Source organism: Lolium perenne, chromosome 5 (assembly GCF_019359855.2).
Source record: "Lolium perenne isolate Kyuss_39 chromosome 5, Kyuss_2.0, whole genome shotgun sequence".
Classification (NCBI taxonomy): domain Eukaryota; kingdom Viridiplantae; phylum Streptophyta; class Magnoliopsida; order Poales; family Poaceae; genus Lolium; species Lolium perenne.
Window position 1 is genome coordinate 31,174,813 of NC_067248.2, and position 24,064 is coordinate 31,198,876.

Sequence of the window (24,064 nt, forward strand, 5' to 3'; positions counted from 1 at the left end):
AGCATGAATCATATGGTTGATATGATGAACACTTTGAGTGTTCGCCATTGAAATCACACCTTGTCTCGTGATGATCGGACTTAGGTGCGGTGGATTTGGTTCGTGTGATCACTAAGACAATGCGAGGGATATTGTTTTAAGTGGGAGTTCACCTAGTTTTTAATTATGTTGAATTAAAATTTGAACTCAATTTGTCATAAACTTAGTCTAAACTTTTGCAAATATATGTTGTAGAGATGGCGTCCCCAATCAATTTTAACCATTTCCTAGAGAAAGAAAAACTTAAGAGCAACGGTAGCAACTTCACCGACTGGTTCCGTCATGTGAGGATCTTCCTCTCTGGCGGAAATCTGCAATATGTGCTTGATGCACCGCTAGGTGACCCTCCTGCAGAAACTGAAACCGATGAAATAAAAGTTGTTTACGAGACTGGGAAAACTCGGTACTCTCAAGTTCAGTGTGCCATCCTGTGCAGTCTGGAATCCGATCTTCAAAAACGTTTTGAGCACCACGATCCTCATGAGTTGATGAAAGAGCTAAAAGCTATTTTTGAGACTCATGCGGCTGTGGAATGCTATGAAGCATCGAAACATTTGTTCAGCTGTATGATGGAAGAAGGCAGCTCTGTTAGTGAGCACATGCTTGCCATGACCGGGCATGCGAAGAAACTCTGTGACTTGGGAATAGTGATTCCTAATAGACTGGGGATTAATCGTGTCCTTCAATCACTACCACCAAGTTACAAGAACTTTGTGATGAACTACAATATGCAGAACATGAACAAGGAGTTACCTGAACTCTTTGGCATGCTAAAAGCTGCTGAGATTGAGATCAAGAAAGAGCACCAAGTGTTGATGGTCAACAAGACCACCAGTTTCAAGAAACAGGGCAAGTCTAAGGGAAAATTCAAGAAGGGTGGCAAGAAAGCTGCCACACCTCCTATGAAACCTAAGAACGGCCCTAAGCCTGATGCTGAGTGCTATTACTGCAAGGAGAAGGGACACTGGAAGCGTAATTGCTCCAAGTATCTGGCTGATCTGAAGAGCGGCCTTGTCAAGAAGAAGAAAGAAGGTATATCTGATATACATGTTATAGATGTTTATCTCACTGGTCCTCGTTCTAGTACCTGGGTATTTGATACTGGTTCGGTTGCTCATATTTGTAACTCGAAACAGGAACTAAAGAATAAACGAAGACTACTGAAAGATGAAGTGACGATGCGCGTTGGAAACGGATCCAAGGTCAATGTGATCGCAGTCGGCACACTTCCTCTACATCTACCTTCGGGATTAGTATTAAGCCTAAATAATTGTTATTTTGTACCCGCATTGAGCATGAACATTATATCTGGATCTTGTTTAATGCAAGATGGTTATTCATTCAAGTCTGAGAATAATGGTTGTTCTATTTTTATGAATAATATCTTTTATGGTCGAGCACCACAAAAGAATGGCTTATTTCTGTTAGATCTCGATAGTAGTGATACGCATATACATAACGTTGATGCTAAGCGAATTAAATTGAATGATAATTCTACTTATATGTGGCACTGTCGTCTTGGTCATATTGGAGTGAAACGCATGAAGAAACTCCACACTGATGGATTACTTGAATCACTTGATTTTGAGTCACTTGATAGATGCGAAGCATGTCTAATGGGTAAAATGACTAAGACTCCATTTTCTGGTATGATGGAGCGAGCTACTGACTTATTGGAAATCATACATACCGATGTGTGCGAACCAATGAGCGTAGCATCGCGCGGTGGTTATCATTATGTTCTAACCTTCACAGACGATCTGAGTAGATATGGGTATATCTATTTCATGAAATATAAATCTGAAACTTTCGAGAAGTTTAAGAAATTTCAAAGTGAAGTAGAAAATCAACGTAACAAGAAGATTAAATTTCTACGATCTGATCGTGGAGGTAAATATCTGAGTTATGAGTTTGGCATGCATTTAAAGAAATGCGGAATACTTTCACAATTGACACCGCCGGGAACACCACAACGAAACGGTGTGTCCGAACGTCGTAATCGAACTCTCTTAGATATGGTTCGTTCTATGATGTCTCTTACTGATTTGTCGTTATCATTTTGGAGATATGCATTAGACACAGCCGCATTCACTTTAAATAGAGCACCATCAAAATCCGTAGAAACAACACCTTATGAATTATGGTTTAATAAGAAACCTAAGCTGTCGTTCCTGAAAGTTTGGGGTTGCGAAGACTATGTAAAGAAGTTACAACCGGACAAGCTAGAACCCAAAGCGGAGAAATGCGTCTTCATAGGATACCCTAAGGAAACTATAGGGTACACCTTCTATCACAGATCCGAAGGCAAAATCTTTGTTGCTAAGAACGGAACCTTTCTTGAGAAAGAATTTCTCACTAAAGAAGTGACTGGAAGAAAAGTAGAACTCGATGAGATTGATGAATCTATACTCGTTGATCGAGTAGCGCGATCGAAGTTGTACCTATACCGCCTACACCGGCAACAGAGGAAGCTAATGATAATGATCATGAAACTTCGAACGAGGAAACTACTGAACCTCGCAGATCGACAAGGTAACGTGCCCCTCCTGATTGGTATGATCCTTGTCTAAATGTCATGATTGTGGATAACAATGATGAGGACCCTGCGACATATGAAGAAGCGATGATGAGCCCAGATTCCAACAAATGGCAAGAAGCCATGAAATCCGAAATGGGATCCATGTATGATAACAAAGTATGGACTTTGGTAGACTTACCCAATAGCCGAAAGGCTGTCGAGAATAAATGGATCTTCAAGAGAAAAACAGATGCTGATGGTAATATTACTGTCTATAAAGCTCGACTTGTCGCAAAGGGTTTCCGACAAATTCAAGGAGTTGACTACGATGAGACTTTCTCACCTGTAGCGAAGCTAAAATCTGTGAGGATTTTGTTAGCAATAGCTGCATTTTTCGATTATGAGATTTGGCAGATGGATGTCAAAACGGTGTTCCTTAATGGAGACATTGAGGAAGAGTTGTATATGGTACAACCCAAAGGTTTTGTCGATCCTAAAAATGCTGACAAAGTATGCAAACTTCAGCGTTCAATCTATGGACTGAAGCAAGCATCAAGAAGTTGGAACCGACGCTTTGATAAGGTGATCAAAGACTTCGGGTTTATACAGTGTCATGGAGAGGCCTGTATTTACAAGAAAGTGAGTGGGAGCTCTGTAGCATTCCTGATATTATATGTAGATGACATATTATTGATCGGGAATGATATAGAACTATTAAGCAGTGTTAAAGGTTATTTGAATAATAGTTTTTCAATGAAAGACCTTGGTGAAGCATCGTATATATTAGGCATCAAGATTTATAGAGATAGATCAAGATGCCTAATAGGGCTATCACAGAGTACATATCTGGACAAGATTCTAAAGAAGTTTAGAATGGACGAAAGTAAGAAAGGGTTCTTATCTATGTTACCAGGCAAGGTCTTGAGTAAGACTCAAGGACCGGCTACGGCAGAAGAAAGAGAAAGGATGAGTAATATCCCCTATGCCTCGGCAGTAGGATCTATCATGTATGCCATGCTATGTACTAGACCGGATATAGCACATGATGTTAGTTTGACTAGCGAGATATCAAAGTGATCCGGGAATGGAACAACTGGACAGCGGTCAAGAATATCCTGAAGTACTTGAAAAGAACTAAGGATATGTTTCTTTGTTATGGAGGTGACCAAGAGCTCGTTGTAAGTGGTTACACCGATGCAAGTTGGAACAACGATCCCGATGACTCTAAGTCACAGTGCAGGTACGTGTTTATATTGAATGGTGCTTTGCGATAAGCTGGGCAAGCTCGAAGCGGTGCACGGTGGCAAAGTCTTCAACAGAATCGAGTACATAGCGGCTTCAGAGGCTTCATCAGAAGCGGTATGGATGAAGAGGTTCATTGTAGAGCTCGGTGTGGTTCCTAGTGCATTGGACCCATTAATCATTTACTGTGATAACATGGGTGCCATTGCCAATGCACAAGAGCCAAGGTCACATAAGAGGCTGAAGCATATCAAGCTGCGTTACCACTCGATTCGCGAGTACATCGAAGATGGAGAAGTAAAGATTTGCAAAGTACACACTGATCTGAATGTAGCAGATCCGTTGACTAAAGCTCTCCCTAGGGCAAAGCATGACCAACACCAGAATGCTATGGGTGTTAGGTATATTACAATGTAATCTAGATTATTGACTCTAGTGCAAGTGGGAGACTGAAGGAGATATGCCCTAGAGGCAATAATAAAGTGGTTATTATTTATATCTTTATGTTTATGATAAATGTTTATATGTCATGCTATAATTGTATTAACCGAAACATTAGTACATGTGTGATATGTAGACAAACAAGAAGTCCCTAGTATGCCTCTTAACTAGCTTGTTGATTAATGGATGATTAGTTTCATAATCATGAACATTGGATGTTATTAATAACAAGGTTATATCATTGTATGAATGATGTAATGGACACACCCAATTAAGCGTAGCATAAGATCTCGTCATTAAGTTATTTGCTATAAGCTTTCGATACATAGTTACCTAGTCCTTATGACCATGAGATCATGTAAATCACTTATACCGAAAAGGTACTTTGATTACACCAAACGCCACTGCGTAAATGGGTGGTTATAAAGGTGGGATTAAGTATTCGGAAAGTATGAGTTGAGGCATATGGATCAACAGTGGGATTTGTCCATCCCGATGACGGATAGATATACTCTGGGCCCTCTCGGTGGAATGTTGTCTAATGTCTTGCAAGCATATGAATAAGTTCATAAGAGACCACATACCACGGTACGAGTAAAGAGTACTTGTCAGGAGACGAGGTTGAACAAGGTATAGAGTGATACCGAAGATCAAACCTCGGACAAGTAAAATATCGCGTGACAAAGGGAATTGGTATCGTATGTGAATGGTTCATTCGATCACTAAAGTCATCGTTGAATATGTGGGAGCCATTATGGATCTCCAGATCCCGCTATTGGTTATTGGTCAGAGTGAGTACTCAACCATGTCCGCATAGTTCACGAACCGTAGGGTGACACACTTAAAGTTGGATGTTGAAATGGTAGAACTTGAATATGGAATGGAGTTCGAATATTTGTTCGGAGTCCCGGATGAGATCCCGGACATCACGAGGAGTTCCGGAATGGTCCGGAGAATAAGATTCATATATAGGATGTCATTTTATGTGAATTAAAATGATGCAGAAGGTTCTATGGAAGGTTCTAGAAGGTTCTAGAAAAGTCCGGAAGAAACCACCAAGGAAGGAGGGACTCCACCTCCATGGCCGGCCAACCCTAGAGGGGGAGGAGTCCCAAGTGGACTCCCCCAAGGGGGGCCGGCCACCCCCTCCATGGAAGGTGGAACTCCCACCTCTAGTGGGAGTCCTAGCTTGGGTAGGTTTCCCTAACATATGGAAGGTTTTGGGTTCGGGTCTTATTCGGAGACTTGTAGTCCAACCCTTGGGGCTTCCACCTATATAATGAGGGACAAGGGGAGGGGGCCGGCCACCTCAAGACCACAAGCTGGCCGCACCCCCCAAGTGGCCGGCCACCCCCTCCCAAACCCTAGCCGCCCCCCTCTCCTCCATAGCTCCCGCAAGCTTAAGCGAAGCTCCGCCGGAGTTCTCCACCGCCACCGACACCACACCGTCATGCTGTCGGATTCAAGAGGAGCTACTACTTCCGCTGCCCGCTGGAACGGGAGGTGGACGTCGTCTTCATCAACAACCGAACGTGTGACCGAGTACGGAGGTGCTGCCCGTTCGTGGCGCCGGAGGGATCGTGATCAAGATCTTCTACGCGCTTTTGCAAGCGGCAAGTGAACGTCTACCGCAGCAACAAGAGCCTCATCTTGTAGGCTTTGGAATCTCTTCAAGGGTGAGACTCGATAATCCCCTCGTTGCTACCGTCTTCTAGATTGCATCTTGGCTTGGATTGCGTGTTCGCGGTAGGAAAATTTTTGTTTTCTATGCAACGTTATCATACAACCGCGACACGAGTCTAGCCCTGGGACGTTTGGTGTACTCAGTTATAACCTCGGGCCTTATACAGAAATTTTATCTGTACTCAGTTTTCCCCTCGAGTACTTAGACTGGCAAGTGCAATATACTCAGTTTTACCCTCAAGTAGCTAGTCAACAGAGAGTCAACAAATGAGATTAACATATCTAACTGAGGCATTTCATGCGCAAAAAAATTCAAAAAAATAAAAACATAGTGGCACCTACTCATGGAGTCTTCCTACGCAACCTGCCACCAAGAAAACCTTAACAAACATATATAAATCAAGTTTTACCACAAATTGCCACTTCTCAGAATCACTAGTGTAGCTATGAAGATGCATGGTTTTCCACTCAAACCCCTTTGCAAAACATCTTCCCCAAAAACATAGTTTGTCTAAATGATGCCATAATTGTCACACTCATGTATATTTGAATTGCAAATAATTTGATGTAGCCCAATATGAATTATATTGTACAAAACATGCATTTTTCATTTTGTAATTCTTTTTGTTTGAATCCCTTAGTCTATTTACTATTTATGTGCCCTTGGATTGTTAGTACTACTCAGTTTTGCCCTCAAGTTCTGTCACAAATGCTCTCAGAAGCCCAAACTTATCCTGATTGGTTGAGCCGTTGTCACACGAATCGACTCCACGAACCGTTGATCAACTGATCTAACGGGCAGTATACCCCTCCCCGTCTCTTCGTGGCCACCCCTCTCTCTCTCTCTTCGTGGCCACCCCTCTCTCTCTCTGTCGGTGGATATAGTTTTGGCTTTCGCTTTCCTTTTTCTTTTAGGGGATATAGTTTTGGCATATAGTTTTAGTAATTTGAAACGGCCCAAAAGTGGTATAATTTTGGTATAAACATGAGTCATACATATTTGCGGATTTCGGTGAATGCATTATTGTCACCCCCCTAACAATTATCAACTATCTTTCGCTTTCCTTTTTCTTTTAGGGGATATAGTTTTGGCATATAGTTTCGGTAATTTGAAACGGCCCAAAAGTGGTATAATTTCGGTATAAACACGAGGCATACATATTTGCGGATTTCGGTGAATGCATTATTTTCACCCCTCTAACAATTATCAACTATCTTTCGCTTTCCTTTTTCTTTTAGGGGATATAGTTTTGGCATATAGTTTCGGTAATTTGAAACGGCCCAAAAGTGGTATAATTTTGGTATAAACATGAGGCATACATATTTGCGGATTTCGGTGAATGCATTATTGTCACCCCTCTAACAATTATCAACTATCTTTCGCTTTCCTTTTTCTTTTAGGGGATATAGTTTTGGCATATAGTTTCGGTAATTTGAAACGGCACACACTAATATAGTTCGGTGAGCAATGATAAGAATCCCTTGTATAAACATGAGGCATACATAAAGCATTCCAATATAGTTGGTAATTTCGGTGAATGCACACACTAACCATGAAAACAACTACAAGTACATGTAACTGAATAATGAATTTGTAACAAGGTATCCCTTGTAACAACTTCTAGCGCCTGGTGAGCAATGATAAGAGTCCGATCGCAATTATACAACAGAAAAAACAACCAGCTATCAGATTAGCTTGCTTCGTCAACTCGATCAGCTGCCTTAACTGCTTGTTCATTTTCTTCAGTTCTCCCTTCACTTCCACCAGTCCTACATTGGGAGCATAGGCATAATCGGAACGGCTCCTCTCTCCGCCGCATTCTCTACAGCAAGCCCCCCCTCCCAAATTGCGCTCCCCAATAGCGCCAATTGATTCCTGCAATTGAAGCCTCTGAACATACACATCGATCCACTCGAAATGCCTGCATTTCTTCAGGATCTGAAAACAACAACGGGAACCCTAAATCCCAAATTCGATGGAATAGCAAGAAAATCGAGAGAAAACAGAGAAATTGGAGCGAGATCTAACCTTATCCCCCTCTCTATATGGCAAGCTCTCGCATGCAAGGAACTCACGTCCACGGTTGCCGTTCTCGTCCGTCTTACAGATCGACCGCTTCAGAGGCTCCTGGCGTGGGCAGTCAGGGCATCTTGTCAAAGGCACGGGTCCATACTGCGGCCATGAAGAACGGGAGGTCGAAGAGAAACTAGACATCACCCGCCTGCCGGAGAAGGGCTGCCGCTGGCGGAGAAGAAGAACAATGGGGCGAAAGAAAGGGGAAGCAATGGCACGGGCACGGCCACAGGGCTGGCTCGGGCTCCCATTTTGCAACGGTCACCTGGGTAAGCTGTGGGTCCGGCGCACTTAACGTGGACAAGTTGTGGGTCCCACGATGATCAGGATAAGTGAAGACGTGTACACTGCGGGGCACCAATAGCGGCCCCACTTGCCAGCACCAACCAACTTCAACTAACGGGATTCCTTCCGTCCGAGCTCCTTCTGCGGGTTTCAGACAAGGTTTTGGGGAAAACTGAGGAAAAACTAAGGGGCTGGGGAAAACTGAGCACAACTAAGGAGCCAGGGGCACAAAAATAGAAATCCCTTTTATTTAAATAAATAGATGTATTGAAAATGTATTTTGAGAGGTTTGTATGTCTATATCAACGAATGGTATCAAATGATTTATCATCCTTTCAACGATTAAACCTTGATTAAACTATTGTTAGTACTGATGATGCTGCTTCTTATCTTAATAATATTGTTCTCAAAGTTCAACAAAATTATTAAGGTGAGAAGTAGCATCATCAATAGTAACAATAGTTTAATCAAGGTTTAATCGTTGAAAGGATGATAAACAATTTGATACCATTCGTTGACATAGACTTACATACCTCTCAAAATACATTTTCAACACCTCTGTTTTATTCAAAATAAAATGCTCTAGCACATGAGTAATCTCTGGTTCCCTCTGCGAAAGGCCATTCTTTTACTTCTATGTTGAGTCTTCATCTTCTAACTTTATGCACCAATTAAGAGATCATGGTTGTTATTCTCAGTATAATGTGCATAGTTCCAAGACTTATTGATTGATTCATAATTATGTTATTGCTTGTTCTTAAATTATTTCTATCTAGTAACCCTTTTGAACTTTAAATGTGTCCTATGCATTTATGTTTTGCTATTTCATGAAGGACAAGCTGAATACCACTTTACTATGTTTTCTCTATGTTCAAAAACAAATAGTTGCTTTCAGTGCACTATTATTTATGATCTTTTGTCTGAGTTACTTTTCATGTTGTAACATAGTTGCTAAGTTCTATTGTTAGAATTATTATCTACCATACCTATGTTTAGAGTACTTTGATCTCAGCATACAATGTTTTTACAATAACTTGATTAAGATTGTGTTGGCTGCATGTCACCTCAAAAGTTATTTTTGTTATCACTTACCTACTCAAGGACGAGCAGGAGTTAAGCTTGGGGATGCTGATACGTTGGAACGTATCTATAATTTTTGATGTTTCATCCTTGTTTTACACCAATTGCTATAAGTTTTGTTTACTCTTCATGGCATTTTTATGCATTTTATGGAACTAACCTATTAACAAGATACCACAGTGTCAGTTCATGTTTTCTACTATTTTTGTATTTCAGAAAAGTTGTTCTGGAAATATTCTCGGAATTGGACGAAACAAATGCCGAAGTTCCTATTTTTCTGTCACGAAGACGTAGTCCGAAGGAGAGACGCAGAAGTGCACCAGGGTGGCCACACCACCCCTAGGCACGGGCCCACCCTTGGCCGCGCCTAGGCATGGTTTGGGCCCCCGGGCGTCCACCGACCTCGCCCTTTCGACTATAAATTGACATCCTAAGGAAAATCCCAGATACCCGAGCCTCCATCCACGATAAGTTCCGTAGCCGCCGCCATCGTCGACCCTAGTTTGGGAGGATTGTTAAGCTCTTCCCGACATCCTGCCGGAGAGGGAGATCATCATCGGAGGACTCTTCATCACCATGCCTGCCTCCGAAGTAATGCGTGAGTAGTTCATCTTTGGACTACAGGTCTATAGAAGTAGCTAGATGGTTGTCTTCTCCTCTTTATGTTTCATGTTTAGATCTTGTGAGCTGTCTATCATGATCAAGATGATCTTTATGTAATGCTACATGTTGTGTTTGCTAGGATCCGATGAATATTGAGTACTATGATTGAGATTGATTACAATCTATTTTATACTCCCTCCGTCCCAAAATATAAGGCGTCTAAGGATTAGTTAAAAGTCAATGTTTTTAAAGTTTGACCAAGTTTATACACAAAAATATAAATATTTACAATACTAAATTATTATCAATAGATTCACCCTAAAGTATATTTTCTTAATATGTCAATTTAATATTGTAGATGCAAATATTTTTTCTAAATATTTGGTCAAAATTTGTAAGGTTTGACTTTTGATCAATCCTTAGACGCCTTATATTTTGAGACGGAGGGAGTATGTTATTTGTGATCTTGCATGCTCTCCGTTGCTAGTAGATGCTCTAACCAAGTATGTGTTTGTGACTCCAAGAGGGAGTATTTATGATCGTAGTGTGTTCATGCCTCTAGTGATCTGGGAGAGTAACAATAACTCCTAAGGTTGTAGATGTGTTGTTCCTACTAGGGAGAAAAACCCAATACTTTATCCAAGGATAATTCTATTATTTAATTTACACAGTTTACTTAATGCAATAATCTGTTGCTTGCAACTTAATACCCAAAGTTGTTCGGATGATATCCTGAGGGTGGATTATTAGTCATGGATGCAGTTGGATTACAATCTATGAATCTTGTTGTAATGTTTAAATGAATCTCATAGTAATCATCTTGTCATGTATGGTCTTTATTCTATCAATTGATCAGCTGTAATTTGTTTACCCAATATATTATTTATCTTTATGGAGAGACACCTCTAGTGAACTGTGGACCTCGGTCCTTTCTTTCACACTGATAAAACTATCTACTGTAAACACATGTTCTGTTTCCTTACTGCAAGCACTATTCTCTTTATTTTACTGCAAACAAACATCTCTTTCCATACTATACGTCTAATCCTTTGTTTTTAGCACAACCAGTGAGATTAACCTCACTGTAAGTTGGGTCAAAGTAGTTTGGTTGTGTTGTGTGCAGGTTCCACGTTGTTGTTAACACCGGTAGTGCACCCTGCCAAAGTTAGCCAGCAACAACTTTCAGAAGTGATTTCTTTCTCCTACTGGTCGATTAAATCTTGGTTTTTTCCGAGGAAAAAATTTATGTTGTGCTCATCATACGTTCCTCTTGGGGTTTCCCAAATGCATTACACTACACTACATCAGGGACCGAGCCCTATGGGCTTCATTGGTGTCTGTTTACTCTATCGCCATGCAGATGCTACGCCCGCTCAACCCCATGTGTGTGTGCATCCTCACCAGGCTATTGGGAAACTAATCCTTTGGGGGTGTGGTCTTGGGAAACGAGAGAAATCCTTGCTGGCTTGTCCGACACCGAGGTAGTGGCGCATGTGGGTGTCGCCATTTCGCCTTGGAAGGCGTCCATAGTTCCCACACTCCACGTTCCTTGGCATCAGGGATAGAGCTAGAAAAATACCTTGGAGGGTGGAAACTAAACATTGGCTTTGTTGGAGGGGGCATATAGCTAGTTTCTATCAAATTTTGGGACCAATCTGCATACAATATAGGAGATCTTTCACAAAAGAATCCAGCATAGGGGGGGGCATGGCCCTAGCTAGCCCCCTGCTAGCTCCGTCCCTGCTTGGAGTACCATGGAAACCCTAGGATCAGCTTGTTGGTCTGGACAGTAGTGTCCTCTCGACGTCGCATCCCTTGGAGGTGTTGTCTTGGTACTCGAGGATCCGGGGTGCAGGGAGCGTGGTGGGAACAACTTCGGAGGGCTCTTTGGTCGCGGCCTTTTTTCTACGATGCATCATGCCGATGATTGCATTCTCATTCCCCAGAGAGTTGTATCTTACTTTTCTTGTCGGGCATGTTGCGTTGTTGCCCCACCATATTTGCGAACTTTTGTATGGTCTCGTTGCTTTATTTATGAAGTGGGGCAAAAATCTATTTTGAGGAGCCCCTAATTATATAATTATCTAACACATGCACAGCCACATCTTGCCAAATCTAGGCTGCTAACTATCGCTTTAGACTACCCAAAATAAATGTATGATATCTAATCTTGTCAAATCTAGGCGGCTAACTATCGCTTTTAGACTACCCACAGTAAATGTATGATATCTACTAGTATCATGCATTACTTGCATGCAAAAAAATAATGTGTAATGATAAAATAGATAGCGGTATCATAGGTAGATACCATATCATAACATGTAAAACTAGAAAACTTAATATCAAATAAATCTTGTATACACTTTTATATTGAGATTTCACAAATCACAAAATATAATTAATATATAATACTACTACATTCTATGTATTGTGAAAATAGTTCCATACACTAGTACCATATGCATAATATTACTATATAATATTACTTTTCATTGTGGCTAATCTTAGTGCCGGCGAATCTGATTTTCTGTGTATGACCTATCGACCCCACCAACACACCACGAGTATCCTCCACAGACATCACTATCCTCTACGTCGTTCTCAGCGTCATATAATTTCTTATTGAATTCTTTAAACCGATCAATATAATTCTCAGACTTTTTTGCCTGAACCAGAGTACAATGGAGCTTAATTCCCAGTTTCTGTCTGCTCACGAACACTGGAAATAGAACAAAACAAAATAGGTCTAGATCAATTGCTGGATATATTTCACTAGTACACACTGCGCGATATTTGAAGGTTTTCTTCATGTATTCCATCGATCGCGTTTCGTAGGGAGCATGTTAGTTAACTCGTATTTCGACAAAGAGCATATGTTAGTTAACTCGTATCCCAGGAGAAAAAGATAGATCGTTTAATTGCCCTCGAAGGCTTTGGCATCATGTTCCGCATGTTTCTTAAAACATATTCGGGCCAGACCTTGGCGGAACAGCTGAATCGCGTTTTCAGCGGGCCACCCTCATTTTGGCATAAGTGGGAATGCTGCGTTTTCGCAGAGCCACCGAGAAGAAATTGCGCAAGCTCGCTCGGCACGGTAGAAAAATGGCTAAACTAATTCGGTCACCCTGCGAAATTTTCACTGTATTTAGGGGCCGCCAACTCGCCGCTAAATCGAACCCCATTGAGCTCAACCCGATATAATACTTTCGATTGGCGAATCTAATTTTCTGTGTATGACGTATCGGCCCCACCACCACACCACGAGTATCCTCCACAGACATCACTATCTTCTTCGTCGTTCTCAGCGTCATATAATTTCTTGTTAAATTCCTTTAAACCGATCAATATATTTGTCAGTATTTTTGCCTGAACCAGAGTACCATGGAGCTTAATTCTCAGTTTCTGTCTGCTCACGAACAGTGAAAATAGAACAAAACAAAACAGGTCTGGATCAATTGGTGGATACATTTCGCCAGCACGCACTGCATGGTATTTGAAGGTTTTCTCCATGCATTCCATCATTGTCTGGTAGTATCTGGACCGCGTTTGGAAGGTCGTATGTTAGTTGACTCGTATCTGTTGAGAAAAAAAAATAGGTTGTTTGGTTGCCTGGAAGATCTTCGCATTGTGGTATGCATGGTTCTTAAAGCAACTCCGAGCCAGCTTGGGCGGAACGGTTGAATCGGCTGTTTTCAGCGAGTCACCCCCGTCTCGGCCAAAACCAACACGGTTCTGCAGAGCCACCGAGAAGAGATTGCGCTGTCACTGTATTTAGGGGCCGCCGACTTGCCGCGAAACCGAAATCCCCCATTGAGCTCATCAAACATTCAAGATCTAGCGACATGACCATCTCTTCGTCACAACAAAGTCCGCGAGGTTGGCGGCGGCGACTAGAAACGGCGAGTCAGCTTCTTCCTTCGCACCGATTCATCTAGTAAGTATCTCAAAACCTACCTCTAGGTCAGCCCGAACTTGCTCGTACATAGGAAAGTTACGATAGCTTCGACTGTAGGTGATCCCTTCTAAGACGGTGGCCCTTCCAGGATCTCCGTCGAGCACCGCGATGCTGGTTCTCCTCTGATATCCGTCATCCATAGGGATGATTGTGTTGTCCGCCTCCTCTGTGCGGGGGTCTCCTTCTTCCCCTACCTCTATGCTACGTGTTGCCCCTCTAACAGTATGAAGCCTATGTTCTTTGCTTGTTCTAGCTTCGATCTGTATGGTTGTGGTGGTTCAGTTTTGTCGTTGAATGATTAGCAATGTTCTTCATTATGTACCATAGGAGATCATACCCGTTAGCTCCCCCAATCTGTCAGCTCCCTCAGTAAAAAAAACATTGTCATGTCGTCAACTGAGACCGCCTTTTATGTGCATGATGAATCATTGTATGCACACAAACCTACAATTGTTTGGAAACCTAATATGTCCGAGTTCTTCCTCAATCGTTTGGTTGAGCTTGTGAAAAGCGGTGTCTCCTTCAACCAAGGCATCAAAGATTCCCAGGTAATTTTTTTCGATAAAGAAGATTCCCAGGTAAAGAAGGTAGCCAATGACGTTTTTGATTTTACTAGCCAATGACGTTTTCGTCAAAGATTCCCAGGTAAAGAAGGTAGCCAATGACGTTTTTGATCCTGTGAGCACTCTCATATCTAAAACCACATCAGGAAGTGGAGGAATAGGTGGAGCCTCATTAAAATGCTGAAAAGTGAAGGACAACTCAAATGGAGCAAATACGACACTTTCTTTGTGCTTGAAGATGAGGACAACCTGACCACATGAAGGTAATAAAGCTTCGTCATGCTTCCATGTTGTTCTTTCATCCAAGTTGATATGCAGTGACAATTCCTCATTGTCAATTGCAGAACAACCTGAAGCACCTTGAGTTGTGCGATCATCAGCTACACTCAGATAGCTACACTTAGATAAAGACAATCTTCACACCTAGATTTGTTACCAAGGAAGTCACACTTGCTTGTCAAAGCACTCAACTTCATTGTTGACAACAAAGTTAAGTGTGCTAAATATAGGCATGGGAGAGGATGACGTGGTTTCGGACCTGGCTACGCTTAGCGTTGCTACTTTGTTTTTCATCATGTTGTCCACCGTGGTCACGATCTGCTGAAGAGACCGTGTATATTTTGGGAGGTGGTCTAAAATCCCTTCATTAGGTAGGACTTTTTTTCGAAATGGGGTATCCCCAGCCTCTGCATCAATTGATACATGCGGCTTTCTTTATTAAAACGAATTCAGTTATAACAAGTAGCAAAATAAAAAAAAATCAAAACTTATTACAGCGCTCACGGATCACCCAAAGTTGCTACAAAAACAAGCCATCTAAGAACCACTAGCATGAAACGCCTTTGCATCATCATGTTAGTATTCGATCAGCACGCCAACCGCACGGGCTGTAAAAATCTCGTGCTACCGTTGCCAGTCGGTTGCACCCAATATCCATGGCAAGGTGCTCCTCCTCTGGGCGCAGATAGGACCACATATGGATCAATGGGTAGCCAAAGAATAACCTGCAGAAATTATGTAGGACTTGATTGAACCTGATCCCGATCCGTAATGATGAACTTATTCGAGGTGATATATACACTAACCCCTCGTGTGATGACCTCGTGATGCATCACCTGGTAGGGTAAATCAATGTTACGTATTATCAACACCTTATGAATATTGTTGAATATGTTCTTATTTAGTCTGCATTGCTAGGTAACCTCACCACTTTAGAAGTTACCATAGTGTGCAATCAAATAAGGTGTGCGTGGTAGTGTTCCCTCTTCGGTGCAGACAATACCGTCGCAAGCAACCAAACGAAGCCCCGTTGCTCATTTGCAACGGGCTAACAACACCCACTGCCACCATGAATGTTTTCCTGATGCATTCCATCGTTCCCTGGAATGCAATATTGAAGGCTTCCTCCATGCACACCGTACATGGCTCTACATCAAAGTAACAGATCTCCACTACAAGTAAATTAGGACCGACTTCCATTTAAACTAGATAATTCCCCGCACGTTGTTGCGGGAATGCTTGAAGACATATAAGCTACAAAATATTCTTTTTTCTTGAAAATAAAATGATATCATCGATAGTTAAGAATTTTCTGTTATAAAAAAATTAGTGATAAGTTAATTTTGAGTACTTAGCAAGAAAATGGATCTCATTTTTTTAACATATAGTATAACCACCGTGGTATTATTAGAAAATTATTTGACTAATCTCTTAAAATACTCGTGACCAAGAAAAACTGAGTATGAGTCATTTTGGTTCAGGTGACCTAATACTTCCATTAGGGATTCTAAGACCGGTGCGTATACCTAGGTCGTAATTTTGACCAACCTAATATAAATATATATTACAAACTATATATCATTAGAAAAATGTTCTACTTTCTAGTGATATAATTTTTGTGATGTACAATTTATGTTACATTGGTCAAATCGATGATCTAGGAATACATGCTGGCTTGATAATTCCTAACGGAGGGAGTAAGTAAGTAGCACTGCGTTCCAATAAAATGAGCACCGAGGACTACTTAGTCGACCAAGCCCGAGCGCAATGCTGAAATCTACGTAGACACATTCTTCTCCAACGATTTTCCATAACACGTAACAAAATAATATGGAAACTATTGTTGTGTATATTAGAACCGAACAAAAATATATGGGCTAGTCGAATTGGTTATCTACCATTTCTCCAAAGCTGCTGAACAAAACAGATGTACACAAGAAGATTTATCAGCAATAGCTTTGAAGAACATGCACGTTCCATTCGTGGATGAAAACGGAAGCAATCATCATTGTTTTAAGAGATTAGAGAACATTTCACTCTACATAAACACAAAAGGTCTTCGTACGAAAGAATTTTGTATTAGTTGCAGTTGAGTAGTATGTTCAATTAACCCAAATTGGTGATCTGATCAACTTGCTACTGTCTGTTGTGCTCCTGCAACTGATTAGAACTCAGCAAAGAAATTCTCTCAGACATTTAATCAAAGAGCATCATTGCAACCTGAGCTAATCAGTCCCTTCATTTCAGATATCCATCAAGCCTGATCAGCATTCAGTCCCTGCAGTTTACATACCCATCGAGCCATCACTCCAAAATCGTGCGAGTATCACACACCCAGAGAGGGAGTGAGAGAGAGATTACCAGTTGGGAGAGGGTAAAGGGCCACAGCAAGACTGCTAGTCATTGGCCGTGGCCTCGAGTATCGAGATGATTGTTGAAGAGCACAGACCCATGTGCTCCCTCCATTGCTTCAAGGCTGGATATATGCAAGAGGATGCCGAGTAGATCGACACGGCCAGAGAGGCATCGATTTCAAACTTGTAGAAGCAGATTATGCAGAATGGGCACAGGGGTGGCCACCTGGGTTAAGTAGCGTCACTGTATGTCACTGTATATGTATGATTGTGTAGAGGTGAGCGACCGGAGGAATATATAGCTACAGCCAACCGCTCGCCTGCCTCTTACATTAAAATCTGGAGGAGTTTCTACTGCATGAAGAAGAAGCGTACTGGGCAGAGGAAGCGAGGAGGCACAGTGGAAAATGGAAAGCCTGAGCTTTGAGGAAATGATAAAAACGATGACATGTTTTTTTTAGATTAGGTGGCAGGTTATGATTTGCTTGGAGATGCATGATGAGGTGGACACCTTGCATGTTGAGAGAAATCACTTAGTGGGTTGCTCCTATTTAAATATTATAGATAAATCAGCTGCCATAAAGGACCAAACTAGTAGAGCCAAATCATTATTGTTTTGGTTTTCATCGCTTCATCAGCACAGAAAAGAAATTTATATTCTATTGAGCATTAACTGAGACCAATTGCATAAAGTCCATAGAAACAAACAGATCGCAGCTCGAAAATGGAAGAGAACTCACTAGCAAAGCATGTGTCTGAATTTGTCACTCTACTTCAAATATAGTATAATGGTACATGACTTGATGTATTTACATATCAGAACCAGTAAAACTGCTATAAGTTACACAAAGAATAGAAGCAAATTAATGACATACTTGTTTTAATTATTGCTACTTCAGTCTTCCTTGAGCAAAGCAACATCATCTGGTGCAGGACTAAGATCCGCTTGGTAGTTTGTCTTCTGACAGTATTGTGCAGATTGTCCTATAATTTGGTTGAGGCGTTGTTCTACTTGTTTCATATCCAAACGCTCTTCTATATTAGGTTTTAGACACTCTACAGCAACCTCGCTGACCATTTCTAAAAGCTTAATATCCCCCTCACTTGTAATAGCCTTATCAACAAAGCTTCCTGCGTCTTTATCAAGAGAAGCTTGAACAAAGTTTGCAACATACCTCCTTTGATTGTCGTACACGGCAGGCCTCCTAGTGATAAGTTCTATGAGAATAACACCAAAACTGTAGACATCACTCTTTTGTGTAACAACTCCCTGTTCCATATATACTGGATCTATGTAACTTAAATCTCCAATGACACGTTCAGTCATCTCTGCAGTTCCTCTCACGAGCAGCCTTGTGGTCCCAAAGTCTGAAACTTTTGGGGTGAAATTTTGATCTAGAAGAATATTGGCAGATTTAACATCACCATGACGAAGTGTACTCTCCACTGCTGAATGCATGTATGCTAGTCCTTCGGCTGACCCAACAGCAATTCCAAGGCGTGTATCTACTGATATAAGATCTATGCGCCTCAATCCAAACAGAACATCATATAGACTCCCTCTCTCTACATATTCATACACCAACATTGGAACATCCACCTCTAAGCAACAACCTAGAAGCCTGACAATATTTTTGTGCCTCATTTCAGACTGGATTATAACCTCATCAGTGAATTCCTTCTTCATGTCCTTGTCAATTTTGATGGAAATCTTTACAGCCACACGTTGTTTGTCATCCAAAGTTCCCATGTAAACCTTTCCAAAGTGGCCCTCTCCAATAACATGTTTGTAGTTAGTTGTTATTTGCTTTAGTTGTTTCCTTCTGTAGATCCTTATATTCTTTACACCTTTTAGTACTGGACCACCATTTTGTTCATAGAACCTCTTGAATTTTAGGAGTTGACGCGACATAACCATGAGAGCGCAGACAACAATAAAGGCAGCAAGACCTGTAAAAGAGTAGAATATTGAAGCCTTTAGTAAAAGGATTTATATGATGATATCACATAAAAATATTAATTTAGATATTATCAAGTACCTTTGTTGATAGGATGTATTATTAAAAACATGATAGACATGTCAAAGAAAATAGCTACAAGCACTAGAGCTTGATCCCACATGGAGATGGAAAGGAGCGCACAGGGAATAAAACTAGATTGTCGAGTGTCGATTTCAGGACTTCGAAGCCACCGTAATGATGGATGGAGACATGGATGAAATATACAACATGGAACTTTATAATTACATCCATAGATACCCATTTTCTTGAGTCAACTTATCATTGGGCCAGACCCATGTGATTTGTGACTAAAATAACTAGGAAGTTTTTAGAATCTGTATTGTCAAAAACGTAGAAGAAATCATAGGTATGGTAATTTTCCCCATGTATTTGTGAGTTCATTATATTATCCTTAAACAACTTAGATCACTCTTATGTCTCAACAAGCAGGTGACTTCTTCGTAGGAATAGTCATTGCATTTAGTTGATGCCAATCTTATTCAAGAGTACTATTGTCTTCGTAGGAATAATTACGGTTTTGTCTTTTCTAAAATTGGGGGTTTTGATTCTTATGTCCAGCAACCCCCCCCCCCCCCCAACCAACCGGACAACTACATCTTCGTGGATTATGTATGCGAAACCTTGAGTTGTTATTACTACTACTACTGACAAGATGGTAAACATTAGTGGGAGGAAGGCGAACCTCCAAGAAGGAATTCAAGATAAACCACTACGAGAAGACTCGGTGAGTGATGAACTCGTGGCAGTCACGTGGAACTTGTGGTTGAAGTCATACTAGAACTACAAAGGCATGAAAGCTAGTGTAATTTATGAGTTGCGTTGTTGTTAACGATTAGCCTACAACTTATATGGAAGTAGCGGTTGGCCCGAGTTCAGAGGAATGGCTTGAAGTCGTGGATCTCTTGTCCACCACAAATCAAACCGGTGATCTCATCACAAGATCGGGACACCGTGGTGCTCTAAACCTTTCAAAAAATTACCGTGGTGTTAACAAGAATCGCACACACTCCCTTTTTAGAAAAAAAAAAATTCGCTTTATCCAAAAAAAAAATTCTCTCGTACAGATGACTTTTTCCATATTTGAACTTTCATGGAAGTATCAATCTTTTTGAAAGGTGTGCAAAAATACCAAACCAGCCACTTTTTGTAAATTCTAAACCTGTTATTTATTTTTCCACTATGAAACGCAAGTCAACCAATTTTGTTTCATTCTTTTTTAAAGATTTTAACTCAGGTTTTGAATTTATAAAATAAAAAGAGCATGAAGGCAGCACAAAATCCACAACAAAAAGTTATATGTAATTATGATTAGTTTCTTACCCACAACCACCTTTGCTGGTAGGGGAAACTTCTCTGAGCAGTGTCCCTTTATGGCATCACCTTTCATTCCAGATTTGCACCGACAATCATAACCTCCCACTCTGTTCTTACAAATCCCGTCACTGGAGCAAGGATACCGAAGGCTGAGCTCGTCAGTCTGTTTTCTCAGCTCACACTCATTGATGTCTGGAAAAGATAAATAGCCGGAGTATTAACTGAGATACGGACTGCATATAATTAAGCTCAAGATGAAAAACAGATACTAAGGACGAAAGGTTTAACCATACTTTTGAAAAAGAAAAGAAAAAAAGAAGAGCTCGGACGACTTACCTAGGCATCCGTTGGCGATGTAAGGGTTGCCATGGTAATGAACCCAGCACCTGCAGACGTAGCCACCTCCGGTCGCGTTATGGCAGGAGCTGTTGCCGCTGACGCAGGCGTAGTCCGCAGGTCGCTGCCGGCCTTCCACCGGACACGAGGAAGACGTACCTGCGCTGCTCCTGATGACGAAATCAAGCACGACGGGGACGCCCCTACTGAGCCTGCCGGACAGCCCCTCGTGGCCGTACAGGTCCGGCGTAGAGAAGTTGTACCTTGAGCTCTCCACCACCATGCCGTAGGAGCACGGAGTGGTTGTGGTTTCCCACGTCGACGGAGGCCTCTTCGGCCGGGGCATGAACCCTGCTCCGAACCTGGTGAGCGGCGGCGTCTGCGTGGGCAAGGGCAGGACGGCCAAGCAGCAGCCTAGCCCGGCGCACGACCCGTTGGCCGCGAACTGCTGGTTGTCCATCATTTCCGATTTGCACGATGGCCTGAAGGCCATCGTCTTCTCCGTGTCGCCGAAGTCGCTCAGCATGATAGGCTCCACGCTCGACCCCACGCCGACGAGGACGTTGAGAGTCGCCGACAGGAGGAACATGCTATTCTTCTTGCCCAGGTCCGTGATCTCGATCTTGCCCAGGAAATGGGTGGCGTTCACGCTGCAGCGGGAGCTCACCGCAGCGCGCACCCGTGTTAGAAATAATCTAAACTTTGGTAAGTTTGGGTTAATTTCCTAGTGTGTACGTATGAGTCTCGTCCGGGTTGTTCTAGTCTAACTAGTACGTACGTGGAGTTGTATCCTGGTTGGTTTCTACATGACTACTAGCTTGGTTAGGATTCCTAAGTTGGTCGGGTGAGTTTCTTGCCGTTTGGTACTAGTAGTAGGTGTTTGACAAGGTTTAGTACGCAGAGTTTTAGTATAGGTCTGGCTGGGATTAGTGCTTGGTCTATTACGTGTGGTTGTGTCAGAGTAGGATTAGGATGTCAGGGTCAGGTCGGCTGTTTCGTGTACATATATACACATCAGTACGTGGGGTTTTGTAATAAGCTTGTACCGAGAGTTGAGAAAAAGAGAAAACAGAAATAAAGAGAAAAGTTTAGAGGGTGCGACACGCACCCTTGGCGATAAACTTCGTGTTTGCGTGTGTTCATCTAGTTTGATGTGATCGATCCGTGGGTAAATTCCAACAATTGGTATCAGAGCGAGGTCGAAGATTTGAAGCTACGCTTGCCCCGGGGAGGCGACCATACTAGCGCCTCGGGGCGGGCGACCGTCGTTCGGCGGAGCGGCCGGGTGGAGACGGCGAGCAAGCTATCGTTAGCATGGCGGCGGGCGATCGTTGCTCAACGGAGCGACACGGAAGGGGCAGCAGGGTGTTGTCGTTGGCGAGGCGGTGGAGGTGGATGATCGTTGATGGGAGAGGTGGTGCCGAGGTGTGGTACGGGAGTCTCGTCAAGATCGCCATCCGCGGGTTTTTCGTCAAGGTGGTGTTCGGAGGAATCCGATGAGTAAAGGAGTCAAGTGTGTGCACGTCTATACGTGCGGTCGTCGTCATCGTCTGTGTGAGTTGTCGTTGTGTCCATGTGCTTGTTTCTGTGAGGATCCGTTGCAGTTGAAGCGCGTCACGTTCGAGGAGTTGCCCGGGAGCAAGGATCGACGTGAGCGAAGACAAGGTGGCGAGGTGGCCATCTGCGTGTCTCGGCGAGGAGATCAAGCTTGGCGTGTAGTGGGACAGTGACCAGTTAAATTAGTAACGACGTGAAGACTGATGGTGCGTCCAGTCTTGCACGTTGCACGCGTAGATGCGACCGTGTGGGCTGGTAGTCCGGATCATGCGTTGGAGTTGAGTCAACAAGCCGCGAATCTGCAAGGAGTCAAGACCAGAGAAGTACAAGGAGACGACAAGTTTAGATTAGGAAGAGATTGTTAGAAATAATCTAAACTTTGGTAAGTTTGGGTTAATTTCCTAGTGTGTACGTATGAGTCTCGTCCGGGTTGTTCTAGTCTAACTAGTACGTACGTGGAGTTGTATCCTGGTTGGTTTCTACATGACTACTAGCTTGGTTAGGATTCCTAAGTTGGTCGGGTGAGTTTCTTGCCGTTTGGTACTAGTAGTAGGTGTTTGACAAGGTTTAGTACGCAGAGTTTTAGTATAGGTCTGGCTGGGATTAGTGCTTGGTCTATTACGTGTGGTTGTGTCAGAGTAGGATTAGGATGTCTGGGTCAGGTCGGCTGTTTCGTGTACATATATACACATCAGTACGTGGGGTTTTGTAATAAGCTTGTACCGAAAGTTGAGAAAAAGAGAAAACAGAAATAAAGAGAAAAGTTTAGAGGGTGCGACACGCACCCTTGGTGATAAACTTCGTGTTTGCGTGTGTTCATCTAGTTTGATGTGATCGATCCGTGGGTACGTATGAGTCTCGTCCGGGTTGTTCTAGTCTAACTAGTACGTACGTGGAGTTGTATCCTGGTTGGTTTCTACAGGACATGCTGTTTCTGCTCCCGGGAGCACATGCACCTGGTTTTTAAAATTAAATTTCAACATATTATATAATGTCAAAAAAATCCGATAAAAAATGTTACGGATACATCTTGATGTTCTATGTGTTTGCAAAGTCGTTTCACGAAAAATCAATACTTTTTGTGTCATGTGCAAAAAAGTTAAAATTTGGTGCTAAATATAAGCTCTTCACAAGACGTTTTGCTTGTCATTTTTACACAGGACACCAAACCTACCGGTTTCGCGCGAAACTTGGCATACACATATGGATTGTTGACATATACGCGTGAAATTTGTGTTCGTATTTTTTGTGATATTTTAAAATGTTTTTCTCTGTAGCAGGAGCATATGCACCTGAGATCAAAATTGCATTTCCGGTTTCTACATGACTACTAGCTTGGTTAGGATTCCTAAGTTGGTCGGGTGAGTTTCTTGCCGTTTGGTACTAGTAGTAGGTGTTTGACAAGGTTTAGTACGCAGAGTTTTAGTATAGGTCTGGCTGGGATTAGTGCTTGGTCTATTACGTGTGGTTGTGTCAGAGTAGGATTAGGATGTCAGGGTCAGGTCGGCTGTTTCGTGTACATATATACACATCAGTACGTGGGGTTTTGTAATAAGCTTGTACCGAGAGTTGAGAAAAAGAGAAAACAGAAATAAAGAGAAAAGTTTAGAGGGTGCGACACGCACCCTTGGCGATAAACTTCGTGTTTGCGTGTGTTCATCTAGTTTGATGTGATCGATCCGTGGGTAAATTCCAACAACCCGTACCTCGCTCGTGGCCA

The 24,064-nt window shown here is 42.2% G+C and overlaps 1 protein-coding gene across 1 annotated transcript; it reads right to left on the reverse strand.

The window, feature by feature from the left end:
• Positions 1-17,889: 17,889 nt before the first annotated feature.
• Positions 17,890-21,279, reverse strand: LOC127303123 (wall-associated receptor kinase 1). Its single transcript, XM_051333898.2, has 3 exons — positions 20,788-21,279; positions 20,458-20,643; positions 17,890-19,066 (listed from the first exon to the last, which is right to left on the reverse strand). The coding sequence occupies exons 1-3, from the start codon at positions 21,248-21,250 to the stop codon at positions 18,012-18,014; spliced, it is 1,704 nt and encodes a 567-aa protein (XP_051189858.2). The 5' UTR covers positions 21,251-21,279; the 3' UTR covers positions 17,890-18,011.
• Positions 21,280-24,064: the final 2,785 nt, after the last annotated feature.

Bases quoted from the DNA above. Each gene is read 5' to 3' on its own strand.
- LOC127303123 (XM_051333898.2), bottom strand. From the start codon at position 21,250: ATGATGGACAACCAGCAGTTCGCGGCCAACGGGTCGTGCGCCGGGCTA. The intron at 20,644-20,787 runs GTAAGTCGTCCG...TATCTTTTCCAG, and splicing joins CATCGCCAACGGATGCCTAG to ACATCAATGAGTGTGAGCTG. The intron at 19,067-20,457 runs GTAAGAAACTAA...ACTCTTTTACAG, and splicing joins ACCAGCAAAGGTGGTTGTGG to GTCTTGCTGCCTTTATTGTT.